The sequence below is a fragment of the Glycine max genome, chromosome 14, assembly GCF_000004515.6.
Source record: "Glycine max cultivar Williams 82 chromosome 14, Glycine_max_v4.0, whole genome shotgun sequence".
Lineage (NCBI taxonomy): Eukaryota > Viridiplantae > Streptophyta > Magnoliopsida > Fabales > Fabaceae > Glycine > Glycine max.
The window spans coordinates 48,001,292-48,018,862 of record NC_038250.2 but is presented as its reverse complement, the minus strand read 5'-3'; the positions used below and the strand labels follow the sequence as shown (position 1 = coordinate 48,018,862).

At 31.5% G+C, this 17,571-nt stretch overlaps 1 protein-coding gene across 3 annotated transcripts; it reads right to left on the bottom strand.

The window, feature by feature from the left end:
• Positions 1-1,192: 1,192 nt before the first annotated feature.
• On the bottom strand, positions 1,193-16,505 carry LOC100801035 (probable LRR receptor-like serine/threonine-protein kinase At1g06840). Of its 3 annotated transcripts, none has more exons than XM_041008853.1 (21): positions 16,358-16,505; positions 15,945-16,120; positions 11,493-11,649; positions 11,028-11,099; positions 10,765-10,836; positions 10,335-10,478; positions 10,154-10,225; positions 9,967-10,038; positions 8,704-8,778; positions 8,027-8,095; positions 7,781-7,849; positions 7,536-7,607; positions 7,227-7,313; positions 6,925-6,993; positions 6,265-6,746; positions 5,508-5,666; positions 4,786-5,069; positions 3,767-3,818; positions 3,216-3,466; positions 2,314-2,448; positions 1,193-1,734 (listed from the first exon to the last, which is right to left on the bottom strand). In XM_041008853.1, the coding sequence occupies exons 2-21, from the start codon at positions 16,045-16,047 to the stop codon at positions 1,387-1,389; spliced, it is 2,844 nt and encodes a 947-aa protein (XP_040864787.1). In that variant the 5' UTR covers positions 16,048-16,120; positions 16,358-16,505; the 3' UTR covers positions 1,193-1,386. The 3 variants fall into 3 exon arrangements, with proteins under 3 accessions (XP_040864787.1, XP_006596480.1, XP_006596482.1); XM_006596417.3 differs by having other exon boundaries at positions 16,236-16,396; XM_006596419.3 differs by lacking the exon at positions 16,358-16,505 and having other exon boundaries at positions 11,493-11,693; positions 15,945-16,078.
• Between the last annotated feature and the right edge of the window lie 1,066 nt (positions 16,506-17,571).

The window sequence follows — 17,571 nt, the reverse complement described above, 5'->3', positions numbered from 1 at the left end:
CTCTGAGAAGCTACGAACCTTTAATCCTTGGTTATATTTTCATGATTAATTAGCACAAATTCTAGTTAAGATAGTTCTGGTGAGAAAGTTAATTATGATCGAATGTCAACATCTTGTTGGATTCATTTATTGTTTTATACTGCTTATAGATAATGTCATGAGGAATTAGTAATAGGAAAATATTATTGTTTTAGTCCTATTTATAAATCAATTCGTACAATCCAATTTTGTGCTTCCAAAACACATCTTGTTTCAATACTTTTACTTTCACATTTTTAATGTCATATCAAGTTGTTTATATATGCTTATCAATTGAGATTCAAGCACGTTTTCTTTATGGCTTTAAGGTGTTCCTTGCAATTGCTTAAACAAGATGCTGATGCAATGAGTTAATAGAAAAAGTTGCTCAATGCAAGTATACTTTAAGTTATTATCTCAGAAATTATTTTTGGTTAAACTTGTTGACAGTAGTAGTAGGAGAGTACTCTTTGTGTCCGCATGCAAGCCTTTGACAATTTGTTCTATGAACTAATCACATTCAATATCTTCTTGTTTAAGCAATTGACACTAATTCAGATGTGATCTTTAACAACATTTTTTGAAATATTAAAGACTCAATTCAAAAGAAAAATTTACCAATGATCAAATGTAAAAAAAAACATGTATTTATTCTAGACCAAAAGTATATTTAAGTCTTATTTTTATAACTAAAGTGTTTTTATTCTTTAACGGTGTGCATTGCTTCATTAACTTGTAAGATTTCTTTTAAATAGAAACTAAGTATGGGATCAAAAATTTTAAATTATCCTATATAATTTATTAGCTTATGGGACAGAAGTATACTCCTAGGTCTTAAATAGCCAATCGATATTCGTTCTTAAAGAAGGGGGAACTTGGGTTAATAATAATCATTGTCACATAGGTTATGAATAAGGAAATCATAATTAACTGGCCCAAAAATACATATCTTAGAGTCTTGATTTGTAACTTGTTCCATGCCATTGATATTAATCTTTGGGGAATCTACTTGAATTTAGCAAATTCATCGATGAATTAGGTAATCCTAGTCTTTCTCTTGTTGTTGTCTTAAAATCCAGAATGTAAGACATTCTTCAAAAGAACCACCCAAGTCAAGAGTCTCAAATCCTTCGAAACACATGATAATTACTTCAAAAGAACTTGCAAGCTGGAATGCACCATCATAAACTACTCTCTGTCACTGTCAGCTTTTAAATATAATGGGCGTAAAAATCGATATATTAAAACAAACAAGCCAGTCCTCTGTGAATTAGTAAATATGCATGGTTTCATTGTTCAGCTCAAAAGATACTAAGATTCCCAGATTCAATCAACTATAGTTTCTAAAGCAGATATATTTTTCAACTTCTATCTTGGCCTTATGGTTGGCATACCTCCACTAACCAAGTCACTACCTGACACATCTTCTGAAATAAAAGGAGTCTTTATAGTAGATGATGAAGGTTGTGAACTGCATACTGTTCCAGAATAATTACTTGTATCATATTCAGCTCCCTTGGTATCGTACTCAGGTAACATAGAACAGATGTATTCAAGCTCTCTAGCTACTTCTGACATTTTAGGCCGTTCATCTGGTTCATCTTTGCAACACTTTAAGGCTAAAGTCAAAAATTTCTCCGCATATTCAGAAGGATAAGACTCGATACGTTTATCAACAACCAAAGATATTCCACCAGATTGGTATGCCACATAAACCTGAAAAAAAAAAAAGATTTTAAGTCTTAGAGATAGAGAATGACTATGAAATATTAATGTAACATTATTATTTTAGAATATTAAATATTAACGTTGATGCTAGAATACTTACTATAATATATATGATAAATTGATCAACCTACAAGTTAGCTACTGATTATTGGTCTGAGATTAATTAGCTTCTAAATTCTAATTAAGCTCTTGATTATGGCATTGGTCGATTGTAATCAAGTCATAAATAAGAGATCAAGTATGCAGCCCATTAACACAATTTCTCTCAAATAACTATCTCCTTCAACAATTTAATTAAGACTCAACCTTTGTCAAATACTTACTCAGAGCTATTTAGATAAAAACCTTAGATTAATAGGATAATGGTTGAAATCTGCAGCTGCAGACATGATTTCCTACCAAACTAAAGGTATTTAGATCAGAATACAAACAGGAAGGCATAACTGCTTAGCCTCACTCATGGACTGTATGCATGCAGGTAAAGTAATATGTTGCAGTTATAGAAATAGAACTCTCCACTAAAGCTTGATCAAATCACGATTATTAACAAGAAAAATCAAACCATACGTGTCTAATAATATTTTCTCCATGAAAGATTGGAGGCCTCCCAGTCACAAGTTCCAGAAATACAACACCAAGACTATAAACATCACTCTTGTCAGTCAATTTGTAGGTTAAGAAGTACTCTGGATCAAGATAACCCTGCATGTTTAAAACAGTGAGCAAACAATATAGAAATTAAATCGATGGTGAACATATAAAATCAACCTTAAGTCCTTGACAAATATATAAAAATAATTTCCAATCAATTAGTTAGATATTTTTTCTATTTTGGTTTCAGAAGTCCAAAAGTCAAATTTATTTTTAAATTCTCCCTAGCAGTATAGTGCATATTATGAACTACTAAAAAGTAGATAACTAAATCGAAGTATACTAGTAGACTGGTGATAAGCCTAAACATGATAAAAGTCATTGGGTGCTATAAAGTTCTAATTATACATTTTCCTTACTACAATACAACAAAACTTTTCCAAGAGGAACATAAACCTTAAAATCTAGTCATAGAAACCTTATCTTCTAAGTCTTTGATTTAGTGAAATTGTTCTACAGCCATAATTAATTGGTTTTCCATCAACCAAACCAGAGAAAATTGTAAAGTGATATGAGAGGATTTTATTAGCGCTGATGGTTTGATGGATGTAGAGCTGCAAAATGCTTGTGTTGAGTATTTATTGTACTCAACCAATTAATATATATGATATAGCTTATAAAAAATGGATTATCAAACTCAGATCCAGTCCACCATTCTAAAGGTCACAAAAAAGTTAAACCAAAAAATTGAGCCTTGAACATAACCAAAAAATTGAGCCTTGAACATAACCACCAATAAAATTTCTAAACTTATCATGAATGCATGCATGCTCAATTTTAGCATAACTGCAAAGTATATCCAGTTATGAAAACCATACCGGGGTCCCCTTTACCACTGTTGATACATGACCAGGTACATTTCCTTCAATATCTGGAACTGGGGCAAGTCGTGAAAGTCCGAAATCAGCAACTTTTGCTGTGTACCTAGAGTCCAATAATATATTGCTGGCCTTCACATCTCGGTGGAATATTGGAGGATTAGCTTCTGTGTGTAGATATAAAAGACCTTTGGCTGATCCTAGAGCAATCTTCAACCTCATGGAGAAACTAAGAGGTTCTTTTGAATTAGCTGTCATAAAACATTAAGCATATAGTTGAGGCAGACACTATACGTGCATGATACTTTATGATATGATGATAATATAGTACTATTTTACATTGTCAAGTGCATCATAGACTTTTTTTCTCTCATTAAAAATAAATATCCAAGTCTCTTTGTTCTTCGAATTGGAACCAGAAAGAGCAAGAGTAAAACTTATACACGAAAACCAAAATTTGTTGTTTCATGAAACGGTCAATAGAAAAGTGCAATGGACTAATTAGTTAATAGACAAAACAGTAAATTAGAAAATAAGAGCATAAAATATACCAGAAAGGTGATTCCTTAGCGCTCCATTTGGCATATATTCATAAACCAACATCTGCAAACACAGAATCAAAAAAACAAATTTAAAGGAGAAATAGAATAAGGCTAAAATGTGTATGTGATTCTTAATAAATATCTGAATTTTATATTTGTTTTCTAATAATTTTTTTCTTTGTTTGTATTCCATGATAAAACAAATATTTTATTTTTAATCTTTGATAAATTAGTAAATTTTATATTTACTCTCGAATAAAAAAAATTATTGTTATTAATTTCCTTGAAAAAGACTAATCACAAATAAAAAAAATATGATGAAATAAACACAAAATTATCTAATCTTTCATGAACTAAAAAAATGTCAACAACCAAAAACATGATTATTATTTTATTAGAAAATCAATAAAAAAACAATTATCAGGAAATAAATATAAAATTTAAGTATTTATATGAGATTGAAAACATATTTTAACTTAGAATCAAAATATTTTGACACGATAGTAAGCAAAAAAAAATATGAATTTTGATTTACATAACTTCCCTAGTTATATAGTTCAGACAAATTTATTTCTTAACTATATGTCAAAATAACCATTGGCTCAAGATTCATAAAGAACAGACCTAGTTGCATTTACATCCTGTGAATTCCTTCTTTTATTTAAAGTTATTCCCGCCAAGCTGTTTTATGCATTTACATCCTTATTTTAATGAAATATCTTTTACAGAAATGCTAGTAAAATATTTTTTTTTTCAACACAATCTTTATTATTGGCTGAAATTTATCCAATATCACAACTTGTTGGTCCCATTTCTTATTCATATATTCTTAAATTAGTTTTAATCAATATCTACCCTATTTTAGTACAAATCATCTCCTTGTGGAATGAGTCAATCAACACGAGACAGCAAGGTAATGCGACTTGTAGAACATAAATCGTCGAAAAATGAATCACAAATCAAAGATCACTGAAAATTATAACAAAATCTTTTGAGTTTACAGTTTTGAACTTGAAAACAAAAGTTACCTGTTCACCCCCTTGATCACAGTATCCAATCAGAGACAGAAGGTTGCGATGATGTAGCCTTGATAGCAATTCTATTTCTGTAAGGAACTCCCTCTCACCTTGCAGTGAACCCTCCTGTGCACGTTTTATGGCAACAACAGTGCCATCAGGAAGATGACCTTTATAAACCTTCCCATAGCCCCCTTCTCCAATTTGAGCAGACTCGCTAAAATTATTTGAAGCCAAAGCCATTTCGTTGTAATCAAATGATCTCACACCATCAATTTTTACTGAGATCCTAGATGCTGTGAAAAATATAGAAGCCTTACTTAGAGTTCTTCGAGCTCATTCTTGAAACTAGAATTCTATGTCTGTCTTTGAGGATATCTTATCCACACTATAATTTTAATTTCCATCTTTTATTCCTAATAAAGTGTCTTTCTATAAAAAGAAAACAAAGAAGATTCAGCATGCATCATTCAATTCTTTCAGAAATCAATTTGTTATGGCAGCATTCTTGAGAATTTGACAATCCATGCCAACAGGAATAGTCTCAGAAGGTTAATGTGAAAGCATTTTGAATGATGATAAAAGAAAATTAGATTTAGAACACAATTCAGTCAAAATATAAGATTATGTTTAATGACAACTACATTTCGGATTGTGACAGAGCCAGAGCACAGAAGACATGATTTCAACGAGGAAAAAATAATAGGTTAGTTCACTCATTATAAGGTACTCACCATTACGCTGTCTGGAAAGTGCACCATAATCTCTCAAGCGTATTCTCAATATAAGAATGGAAACAATTGCAGATAATGTAATTGCACAGGCAATTGCACCTAAGACTATTCCAACCAGTGCCCCTTTGCTTATCCATGAACTTGGAGAGGGGGAAATCACTGCAACAACAATAGGAAGTATATGAGTACAACTAACCAATCTTAAAATAATATGCAAATATTATATTCCATATATGGATATCTCTAGCAGCTTATTCACTTACTAGTCATAGTGATATTAATCCATTTTTAAATTGGCTTTCTTTAGAGTTGATTTTAACATAAAAGCAACATATAGCATATAATCCAGAACAGACATTGAACCTCAATCTTATAAAAAAAATCAAAATATGCATGAATTTGAAGAGCAATCAGACAGATGTCAACCCATCCTGAATATCCTAAATAGATAAATGTTGACAAAATGGACCTCAACGGAGCTTCAGAGTAGTCACGTATCAAATTGCAATAGAAGCAAAGGAAAAACTTAGTAACAATTTTTATTTGTCAAGCACAAATTATACTTGAGAAAGCTGACTTATTTTAAAGAATCTGGAGACCCACTAGCTCAATGTGCAGAAAACATTATACAAACAATTCACTTAGAGGGTTTCATAATTGCTGGTCCACCACCTGAATGAGATTCAACTTCAGTTTTATTGTTAAGTGTCCAAGTTCCTCTAAACACTCTAGCATATCATAATTTTCAGTAACTTACCATCCCTGTAAGGACCCACAATGAAGTCCAGAAGTTCATAAGGCCCAAACAAGTCACTGCTCAAAATGCCCCAGTCTCTGAACAAGTTTCTGATCCGGATAACCTCACTTGTACTGAAAAAACAATAACTTTTATTGTTGATACATTCAGGAAAAAGCTTTAAGTTCATTCTCAACCGAGGCCCTTCTTCCCATGCAAAACTTTTAATGAATAGCTGATTAATATCTACATTAAGACCATCTGTCAAGAAGCTCTCAAATGTTCTCTCGTATGTACGGAAATCTGAAAATCCGGGACTTTTCAACCGATAATGAACAACCAATGGAGCAACACAGAAACACTCTACAGTGTATTCATAAGGAGAGGGGCATTCTTGACTGGGACAGTTAACACTGTAGTTTCCATTCAAGCCATTGTCAATTTCTGGTCCACAGAACTGAACTAAGGTGTTATTATTTGTGCATACAGGATTTCCCTCAAGCCTGAAAAACATTAATGTGACAAGTTATCTAAGAAAGATGGAATTCGTATGCAACTAGCTTTGACCTTTATCATAAGGGCTTGTATTATTATTTTAAACATGCATGACAAGGAGAAAAAAAATGGAACTCTCTACTGCATTGACTTTACTACATCTGGAAAATAAGTTTAGAAGCATACAAGAGTGTGACGTTTGGAGGAAGATTTGTAGTGCCTGATATGATTGTTAGCTGATTATTTTGCATGTCCCTGCAAGATCACCAACACATGCTGAGCAAATCAAAATAATAAAAATAAGTAGAATCTACGCATAACAAAACACATCTAAGAATAAAGGACGCCTCAGAGAATATACAAACATCTGCATGTTCAGACACACACTGTCAGATAATACAGATGAAAAATAAAGGAAACATATACATTCCCCCAAATGCAAATTAATCTAGTAAGAAAATTTGTGTGACTATCATTTCAAGTCTTACAAGATAAGTCGTTCAGTTCCATTTAAGCTCCTGTCCTGCCAGATGGTAGAAGGAACGTATCCACTCAATGAATTGTTTGCAAATGACCTGTCATAAGAAAAGATGTGTCTTAAAAATATTGTTGATTTTATAGCATATTTTATAAAACTAGAACTTAAAAAATTGAAAATAATATGTATTGATTAAGAAATACAACAAAATATGTTTTGTAAGAAAGGTAAGCTGATACATACATGATGTTATTTGGTTTACACTTATACATTGCAGTTTGATATAGAAGAGGAAATGGTGAAAGCAAAGGCAACTTACAATTTCTGAAGACGTGGAAGACCAGAAAAGCTGGATGGAATTGTTCCAGTAAGCTTGTTGTTTGATAAGTCACTGCACAAATCCCAACAGGTAAAACAATAAGATAACATAGAATCCATGTTATCATATTTTGGAGATTTTCTCCAACCACTTAACCTAAGAGGAAAATATCCACAGTTGAAAACCAAATAGCTGATTGCAAGACCAATAGATTTGTATATTATTTAAGCAATAGAGGTTCTTACATGGTTGTGATATTGTCGGAAAGCTTATTAGTAGGAATTGATTCATTCAACTGATTGAAACTGAGGTCACTGGAATAAAAACAAACAGAAATCAGTAGAGCCTGTTACAGACAGTCTTGACCTATCTTTAAAACATGTAATGGCTAGCTCGTGATTTTTATCAGGTGCAGCAAACTCTGTTAATGTAAAATCGAAAAAAACCAACGCATAAACTGAGTTCAAAGAAAATGAGATAACTGAACTTACAGATAAGCAAGGTGTGGTATCCTGCTGAAATCAGGAATTGGTCCTTGCAAGTTGCAGTTCCTAAGGCTCCTAATAAAACCAGGTAACCAATAACGACATGTAGACTATCAAACTTACAGTCTGATCATTTCTCCTCACAGAACTAAATTGCTTGTTTGAGACAAGAAATTTTATTAAGCAGAATAAAGTGGAAAATATGAGGAGTGACAATGAGGTATCCTTCAAACGATGAAAAAAAAAGAGAGGAAATAATAAAACTTCTCTAAAACAATTTGGACATCAGGCAAATGCATCTGTAACAGTGCATGTTGCCAATGGCTATATGATCATCAAATGTTATGACTTGTGAAATACTCATTTGAACAGAGCAAGCAGAACGTGTTATACTAATTGAATGGAACAAATATGGTGTGTACGGCATTCTTTTATGTTTTACAAAGTGGTGAACTGTTTAAATATCATTTCTGAGAAGCAATATTTATAATTGTACTTAAATGTTTTGACCTTTATTTTTAATCTCCTTGCAATTTTTTTCTCCAATTGAAAGATCTATATACAAGAACGGCATGTAGACTGGTATTTCACACCATACACTAAAATGAAGGCTCAAACACCTAAGCTCCACTACTTGTAATTGGCATCGCACATCCAAACATGGAATCACAAAATGCACTTACAATTTTGACAATTTTGAGATGTTGCCATAAGATTCTGGAATGCTATTTCCACCAAAGTCATTGTTATCAAGTTGACTGCAAGAACAACAAGATCAGAAAAATACTTTAAAAATCTATTTATCAAGAAGGGAATACTTACTGAATACTATTGTAGACACAAAAACATTAAAAAAATAAACAAAGGATCTAAAAGCTTTATGATGATAAAAATAGTAACTTTCCAGTATTATGACACCTCAGGAAAATTAAAGCATCCACTTAGTTTTTAAATTTCAACTTTTTAGAATTTCACTTGCAAAATAATGATTTGGAATGCAAACAATAAATGGCATCAATTCCCGTAGTGGGAAAGGCTTTTGTTTTTGTTCTAGTCTGCCAACCCATAGCTTTACAGATCTCAATTAAATTCCATTTAATTACGTTACTTCAGCTCTATGATTTAGACTTGTATAAATCTATAATTTCCTTTTTCTTCTTGGATCCGAAGGAGATCTAAAACCTGTTGCGGGGAGGCTTTAGGGGGAGAGCAAGCCAAAGTGATGCAAGGTGATCTATGCACAAACTACTCACATATTGAGAGTTTGGAATAGAGTTCAGCAGGGAAATGACCAATGGATTAACGATTTAAAGATGGAAGGGGTGCATCATAACATAAATTTTCCATTTCTAAATAGTACATTTGTTAAAAATTTTCATGGAAAAGCATATCTGAATAACAAATTAAAAAGAAAGTAAATGAATTCTTTTGGTACCTTATAGTTGAAATAAAAATATTTTCAATTTATTATAGAGTCTAACTGGAAAGGTAATTTAGCCACCTAACTAAGAATTAAAAAAAAAACAGAGAGAGAGAAAAGAAAGGAAAAAGAAAAACTAAAAACCAACACATATTTTAATATGTAAAAATAGATGTTCTCATGTCAGTTTTTCACATGATAAGGCAAGTGAACGAAAAACGCTGAATAGGGCTCCATAATTTTTTTATAGGGCCCCAATGGAAGTGGAGTCCTATTAAGGTTCTTTGTGTTTACCACTCTCTTCAAACCCTACCATGTAAAATTCACTTGAGAGGATCATTCTGGTGAAGATCATACGAGTTATAAGAAAGAATGAATTAGCTAATAGAGATTAAAATTTAAAACCGAGGGGAAGAGAAGTGAAATGTCCTGAACCTACATAAAGAATATGTGCTCTATTCATCCAAACTAAATGAGGTTAAAGACATACATACAAGCATATTTAATACAGTTTAATAAACCATACAGTATCCTTAAGCTTGGCATCTCAGAGAACTCAGGGGGGAGATATCCTGTAAAGTTATTGTTGTCAAGAAGACTGCATATCCAAATATACATCTTGTCAACAAGATATAAACATGACAGTGATGGATTAAATAAAACACAGAAGAATATGTCAATGACTGCAATCATATCGTCACTAACTAACTTACAGATGAACAAGGCTTCCTAGTTGAAAAAGCTCAGGTAGGATTTGCCCACTAAGTGAATTGTTGTTCATGTGACTGCTCCATATATTAAAGGAAAGTCAAAGATAGTGAAATAGAAGAATTAAAGTAAAATAGCAAGACTGGCAATTTTTTAAACATTAGTAGTCATCATAGAGAACCTTACATGTGTTCTGTTCTGTTCAGGTTTGCAAATGATAAAGGTATGGATCCTGTAATATTGTTCTCATCAATTTGTATTCTGTTCAGGACTGAAAGTTGGCCAAGCTCTTCTGGCAGATCACCTGTTAGTTTATTTCCATTCAGGAGTCTGCAAAAACTTTACTTGATAAGAAGGAAAGCAGAAAAATGTAGCTCTTGTTAAAATGCCAGCCACTTTTTTATGCATCAATTTTAATTCATTTTTCAATCCTATAGAGACAAGTATTTAACTTCAACTTCCTTAGAAAACATTATTCTGATTGCAATAACGAGTTTGCTGATGTACCAATATGTATAAAATGACTTGGAATATATCAAACCAAGATGAACAAACTACTAAATTATTCAATCATACGGTGCCCAGCATACTGGCCTAGATGGACGATTCAACTTACAAGAGTCTCAAAGTTTTGATATTGCCAATCTCCTTTGGTATACTCCCACTTATGTTATTCCACATAAAGTCCCTTTCAAGAATGCAAATTAAAAGCATAATTAGAGGAAGAAAGTAATAGCAAGCGGCTGCAGGATGGAAATATTCAAATGAATCAAATCTACTATATTCTTGACCAAAAGTAGAATCTAGCAATTGCAAAACTGAAAAGTGTTAATTTGTAACAGGTTTGCATTAGAAATATCAATGCAGCTACAGCCATACAATATTTCCAGATAAGATAAGCGGCCAATCTCTGGTACCAAAGTTCCAGACAAGTTCAATTTCATTAGGTGCCTACAGACGAAAATAAAAGGTTGTCAAACAAGTGTGTCAAAACTCAAAAAAAAGTAGTATAGCAGAGAAGTTTTCCAAAGTGATGTGTAAAAAATAAGCAATACTTGGCATTGGATTATTATGCAATGCATTAAGTAGTATTGATTATAAAAGTAAAAGATAATTGATGAAAAAGGTAGATAGCAAGTTATATAGAGATTACGCTTCAACTTCAAGATATTTGAATTTGTCAATAAATTTGGGCTCACAACAGCCATTGTCAATCTATTTTAACTTTATCAGACCAAAGGGAGAAAAATAAATAAAATTTGGAACAAGAAAATGGAAGCTTATATATGTTAAAATGACTATATATTACAAAAAGAAATGTTAAGTGAAAGATTAAAGTCATACAATTGTCTAACATGTAGATAGTCATCGACTAATGTTGTATTGGAGCACGTAATCCCTTTCCATTCAGATTGAGATGCACATGGGTCTCCATGATCCCAGCTGCTCAAACTCCCATTAATATCAATCAAGCTTCTCTTTATGGCTCTCAATGCATCAACTCCATGTAATTGCAAATGAAATAATCACCATCAACAGAACCAACTAAAACAACATTACACACATTACAAGCATATTATTTTGACAAAAGGGAATCAATTGCTTATACCAATTTCTACTAGTGACAATTGGCAATTGAAGTTAAATATTGATAATTGTTATGGATACGTAATTTGAATTAAATCACATAACAGTTATATAATTTTTTTCTCTTTTAACGCTTCTTTTGAGTTAAAAAGTTATGAATAGTTTCTTCTAAGTTTTTATTCAATGGATGTTAAAGTTAGTAAATCTACGGTGTTTTGATTCTATTTTTTGTAGAAACTCAGAGGTCTAAAAGATGTTAAAAAACTGGAGCAACACACTTAATGCAACAACAACCGCTCAGTCTGAGGATCTAATCTAAAGGTTAGCGGTAACGTGCATGTCCGCTAAGCGAGCATCTGGCAGCTTAGCACGCATTTGGCGGCATAACACGCATCTAACACTTATTTTTAAAATAAATTAAAAAGGATTATATTTAAAAATAAATAGAGTTTTAGGAAAATAATGAGATTTTTGTAATTAAAAAAATAAGGAGAAATAATTTTATTAATTAAAATAATGGTTTTAAGGTAAATAAAATAAACATATGTTCTTAGAAAATAAAAAAGATGTTTTATTTATTCATTTGATGGAGAGTAAAATAAAGTTCTTTTTATAAAATTAAAAAAAATAAAGTAAATAAGTCATTTTTTACATTTACAATATATTTCTACACTCTCTCTTCCTCTCAAATTCATTTTCTCTTCTCCATCTCCCAAAATTCCTTTTTTTCTCATATACACTCAAATTTGTCCCAGTAAAATTATGATCTTGTACTCGTCAACCATTGGATCATCGTTAAATTTGAACACCAGGTTCGAAACTCATTTTCACACATCCCAACCGTTGGAATATGCAAAATAATATATGTGGTGAGAGAAACGTCCCTCGCATGGAGCTTTTTTTTCCAGTATACACCCAAACTTATCTCAATAAAATTATAATCTTGGGATCGTTAACCATAGGATCATCGTGAAATTTAAACACCAGGTTAGAAACTCATTTTTTCACATTCCCACCGTTAGGATTCGGGAAGTAATATCTATAGTGAGGCAAATATCTCTTGGAAACCCTAGCAGAAAATAGAGCTTGCAATCATTCTCCTTCTCTCTAACACGTGAGCCCGCTTAGAGGTAAGTGATGAACATGTGTAGGGATCCTTAGAGAATTAAATTGGGGTTTATTTTGAAATTTTTATTGTATTGTAAGTCTTCCTTTATGATTATAATTATGAAATTATTGTATTTGACGAATCAATTGATGTCCTAATACAAATTGGTTGATAAATTGAGTGTTCTTAGTGTTTTCGTGTTTTTGACCTATGATTTTAACTCATTTGATTTTGATATAATTATGTGAAATTGTTTGAGGGATTTTACTCCCCATGTTATGAGAAACATTTTTGTATAATTTATTTGTATTTTGAACAAGATTTATTATATTAGCGTAATAAATTGTTATATTATGATCATAAAATTGTGATTAAAATTATGTGTAATTAATAAATTGAATATGTGATGAATTGTGAGACGTTAAATTATGGACATGGGATGTGATTGTGAACAAGTATGTGATTAATACGTAATGTGATAATATTTATGTTGTGAGTTGTGAATTATACAATAACCCGACTGGTGTTTACCTTGAGAAAAGTGTTTATGTTAAAAGTGTTAAAAGGAAAGTGTCAGGTTCCAAGTTAGGAACTTGAAGTGTTAAATTGTAGCACAGTGTGTTAAACGTGTTTGAAAGCAAGTGTGAGATTGTGGGTATTGTATAATTCACAAGCACCATCTGCATGCAAAAGTTATTTCAGGGGTTGGACCTAAATTAGGAATGTCAGGTCCTGACGGATTCTTTGGAGTCTAGGCCTTGGAGGTAAAGACACTCAGTTTGAGTGCTCATTTAAGTATATGTTGATCTCATATGGTTGGAGTATTCTCGCAAAATAGAATGACACTGACTAATCACCTTATGATTTTACTTAGTGAGAGTGACTTGATATACCCATTGAGTGGTTCTAATGTGGTTTTTCACTAACATGATACCACATTACATATAGGTCTGAGTCTTAGTATAATTATTGCATAACGTCTGTGAATTGTTTGTTATAAAATTTGTAAGTGTTGTTACGTCTTGTCTTGAGTGTGTGATTCATGTGTAATGTGATTGGTGATTGAAAAATAAACTTTAAATGATAAAGTGGTGAAGTGACGTCGATTGTATTAAGTTGAGTTATGCTATAAATATTTCTATAATTTATTTTACTCATACCTTTGTTTATTTGTATTTTATTTATAAATGTGATAACTCACTTCCTATGTGTTGTTTGTGTTTGGATCCTATGATGATCTCAAACCTTGTGTTCGTGAGAGCAAATGACTAGGTGAATGACTTTAAAGAACCTCATGCTAGGACACAATGCTTTGATAGGATATGACATTGGGTATGGGTTTCTGTTTTAATCGCATAATGTTCCAAACATGTATTTTACTTTATTCTATTTCACTACTTAACTTGAGTTCTTTTTTAAACTTGGATGACCTTGTTTTGAGTCGGAGATATTTTTAATAAGTTTTATTTGGTAACAGTTAAGCGAATGTGACCCTTTTACCCACATGAATTTGTTTAAGTGATTTGAATAAAATTTCATATTTCTATATTTTTTTCTTAATTATATATATGTCAATGTAGAGGGTGTCACAGCACATCTAGCGGCTCGGCACGTATCTAACAATTTAGTGCGGTCACTTAATTCAGTTGAATTTTACATATGCACTCAACATGCACATGCAGACTTAGTGCACAACCATAGTCAAAAAACATGATTGTGCGGCATCTTGAAGATAAAAAAAAGGGAGCCATGCACAAAAAGGGGGGATTCGAACACAAATGAGCTAGGGCACAAGACAAAGAGAGGAAACTCACTCACTTAGGCGCCATTTCCTCCATTTTCATTCATCCCTTTTATTTCTTTTTTGTATCTGTAAGCCTATCATTCATGAGAGGCTAAACCATCCATTGTTGGGAGCTCAACAATCAAATACTCTTAATGTAATGATTCTTACTATCTATTTAGTATTATTTTGATATTATTGTTTCTTTTCTGAGTTTATTGTCATGTTTATGGCCTGATCCTCCATGCACATGTAATGTTATAGGGTTTATGCATTGGGAAGTATTTACATCCTAAGAACTTGAAAATAGCATCTAGGTAATTCATGTCTAGGGATAGAATCATATTATTTAACCTTATTTATGCATCTTTATTCTTAAAGCAAATTATTTGATGTGGCTCTTAAGGGATTAAGAGTGAAATTAGATAATTTGGACTCTTTCACATAAGGGATCATAATTAATTAGAGTAGGTTAATAGGTGAAGGTAATAATTGGAATAATGTTAGATGGTGAAAAATCTTTAATATTGCATCAAGAGTAATTTTGATAAACCAAGCATCCAATGCATCACGAAACTCTACCATCGACACTCAAGTGTTTGTTTTTTCTGTCTCTGTCTCTTGCATGTTCTCTACTCTTTATCTTTATTTATGTTAAACTTTATATCTCCACATCATTACTAGAAAATTATTAAATTTAGTTAATTATTCGCTTAAAATTTGAAATACACAAACTCTGACCTGTGGACCTGAAACTCGAACTATCATTTTAATTACTATTTAAACAAATTATATTGGTCAATTTGCCAAGAAGTTAACAAACATCAATTGCTTAGTACGAACAAACAATATATTATTAGACTAAAACATCCTTATTACAATTGGCGGTTGAAGTTAAACATCTATTAGTGCAGTTATTTCTTGAATGTATTATTGGAAAAAAGTAAATAATATTTCCTTGATATTCTGAAGTGACAAAATTTTCTGTCAAAAAAAGTTACAAATAATTTGAGACAGATAAATATTCCAAAAGTGACAAATAAAAATGAAATGGACGAAGTAATATCTTAATCTTATAAGACATAAATACAATATTTCCATATTTTGCTAATAGCTTTATTGACAATACTTTGCATGATTATATACATAGAAACAAATGAACTGATTGATAAATTCCATTTGGTAATATATGTTATGACTCCTATGAGATCTAACAGAAAGTACTCCCCAATAGAATAGCTACTACTTCCACAATCATAAAAGAAGGGCGTGCAAAGCATGGAATACCAACAAAAAAAGGGGTGGAAAAGAAATAAACCTTCAGTGGGCTCAGTGATCTGACCAGCAGTTAATAGTAAATAGCAGCAGAACCACAAGAACAGAACAACTTCACATCCACAACCCTTTGAAAGATACAACATCCTAGGAACCTGGAATTCACCAAACTTCTTGAATGTCTCTCCTGAACTGAGTAGGGTGGTTGTACTTTTAACCCTGGCAACAACAAAACCAGTTAGAAACATTCATACATTGCTGTACACTCAAAAACCACCCTATATACGATTATAAATCCAAAAACACAGATAGCTATTAAACTGAAGTAGAATACCCTTTTCAGAAACAACTACGTGAATGCATATCCAAGTGCAAAAATTCCCAGAAAGTTATCAAACTATTAGAGAATGGCCTTGTTACTAAAAGTTTTAGGACAAGAAAAAGAACCCCACTTGCCTGAAGAAAACAACTGATCAACCTATCCCAAAATGCATAAAGACCTGCATATATAACTTGCAAGCAAATATTGTAGGAGACAAGTACCACGTGGATTGAAAGATCAGCATTGAAAACTTGGTATGTATAGGAAATGTGATGACAGAGGCTATCACTTTCATCACGGTGGCTAATTCTCAACGTATACGTGAATGAGTAAATATAAACATTAAAAAAATTAAAAAATAACAATAAAAATATTATTATTTTATTAGAAACTTAATAAAAAATATTAAAAAATAAACACAAAATTTATATATATTTTAATCTATAATTCATCACATTTATTTATATGGTTAATCATTGACTTTCCGAAACCAAATAGGAAGGGGCGGGGATAGTAATATGTAATCGATCGTTTGTTTTAAAATAACTTTTTCAAAGGGTATAGTATAAACTACAAAGATATGTAAATTATCCCAGTTTAAATTGTTTTCTTAAGTTTTGAGTTCGGGATACACAGATATCATAAATATATATTTGGATAAAAAGTGTTATTCTCTATAATAACCTATCCAACTTAAATAGAATTATTATGGAAAGGTCAATTTACAATTATCAATAATAACACAATAAGTTATTGAACTGTGAAAGACGAGAGATTAAAATTATAATTTAACAAAAGAAAAATACACTTAATCATCCCATAAGACTACCTTGATGATGATGTCATTGTTACTTGACTTCACAATAGAAACCAAAAGAAATAACGAAAAAAATGGAAAAATTAACATGTCAAAATTTAGATTAAGGATTAAAAGTATAAATCAGAAATATTTTAGAGACAAAAAAAATAATAAAATCAAAATTAAAACAAAAGTGATATTTTTTGTAATTATTTATAATAGAAAATTAAAAATAAATACATTTTCCAAATAAACTTAAACAAACAGTTACATCATTTATGGTAAAAACCAAAACTAGATGTATATTCTGTAACTTGGAGAGTAGTACATTAAAAAACATCCAAAACTCTCATGCAGATCATCATATAGAATCAATCACAAGGATAAAAAGTCGCCGTAAAAATATAAACTGCTAAAAAATTATTGATAAACTGATAAAGACACAACACCTGCCCATTTCAAATTATATTATGTAAATATACTTGCTATATACGATACATTTATACCAGTGCTTTTTTTTTTTTACAGTGGCCTTTATACCAGAGCTTT

Bases quoted from the DNA above. Each gene is read 5' to 3' on its own strand.
- LOC100801035 (XM_041008853.1), bottom strand. From the start codon at position 16,047: ATGTTGTATCTTTCAAAGGGTTGTGGATGTGAAGTTGTTCTGTTCTTG. The intron at 6,747-6,924 runs GTATGCTTCTAA...AATGTTTTTCAG, and splicing joins CCTCCAAACGTCACACTCTT to GCTTGAGGGAAATCCTGTAT. The intron at 1,735-2,313 runs GTATGGTTTGAT...TTTTTTTTTCAG, and splicing joins GAGAAAATATTATTAGACAC to GTTTATGTGGCATACCAATC.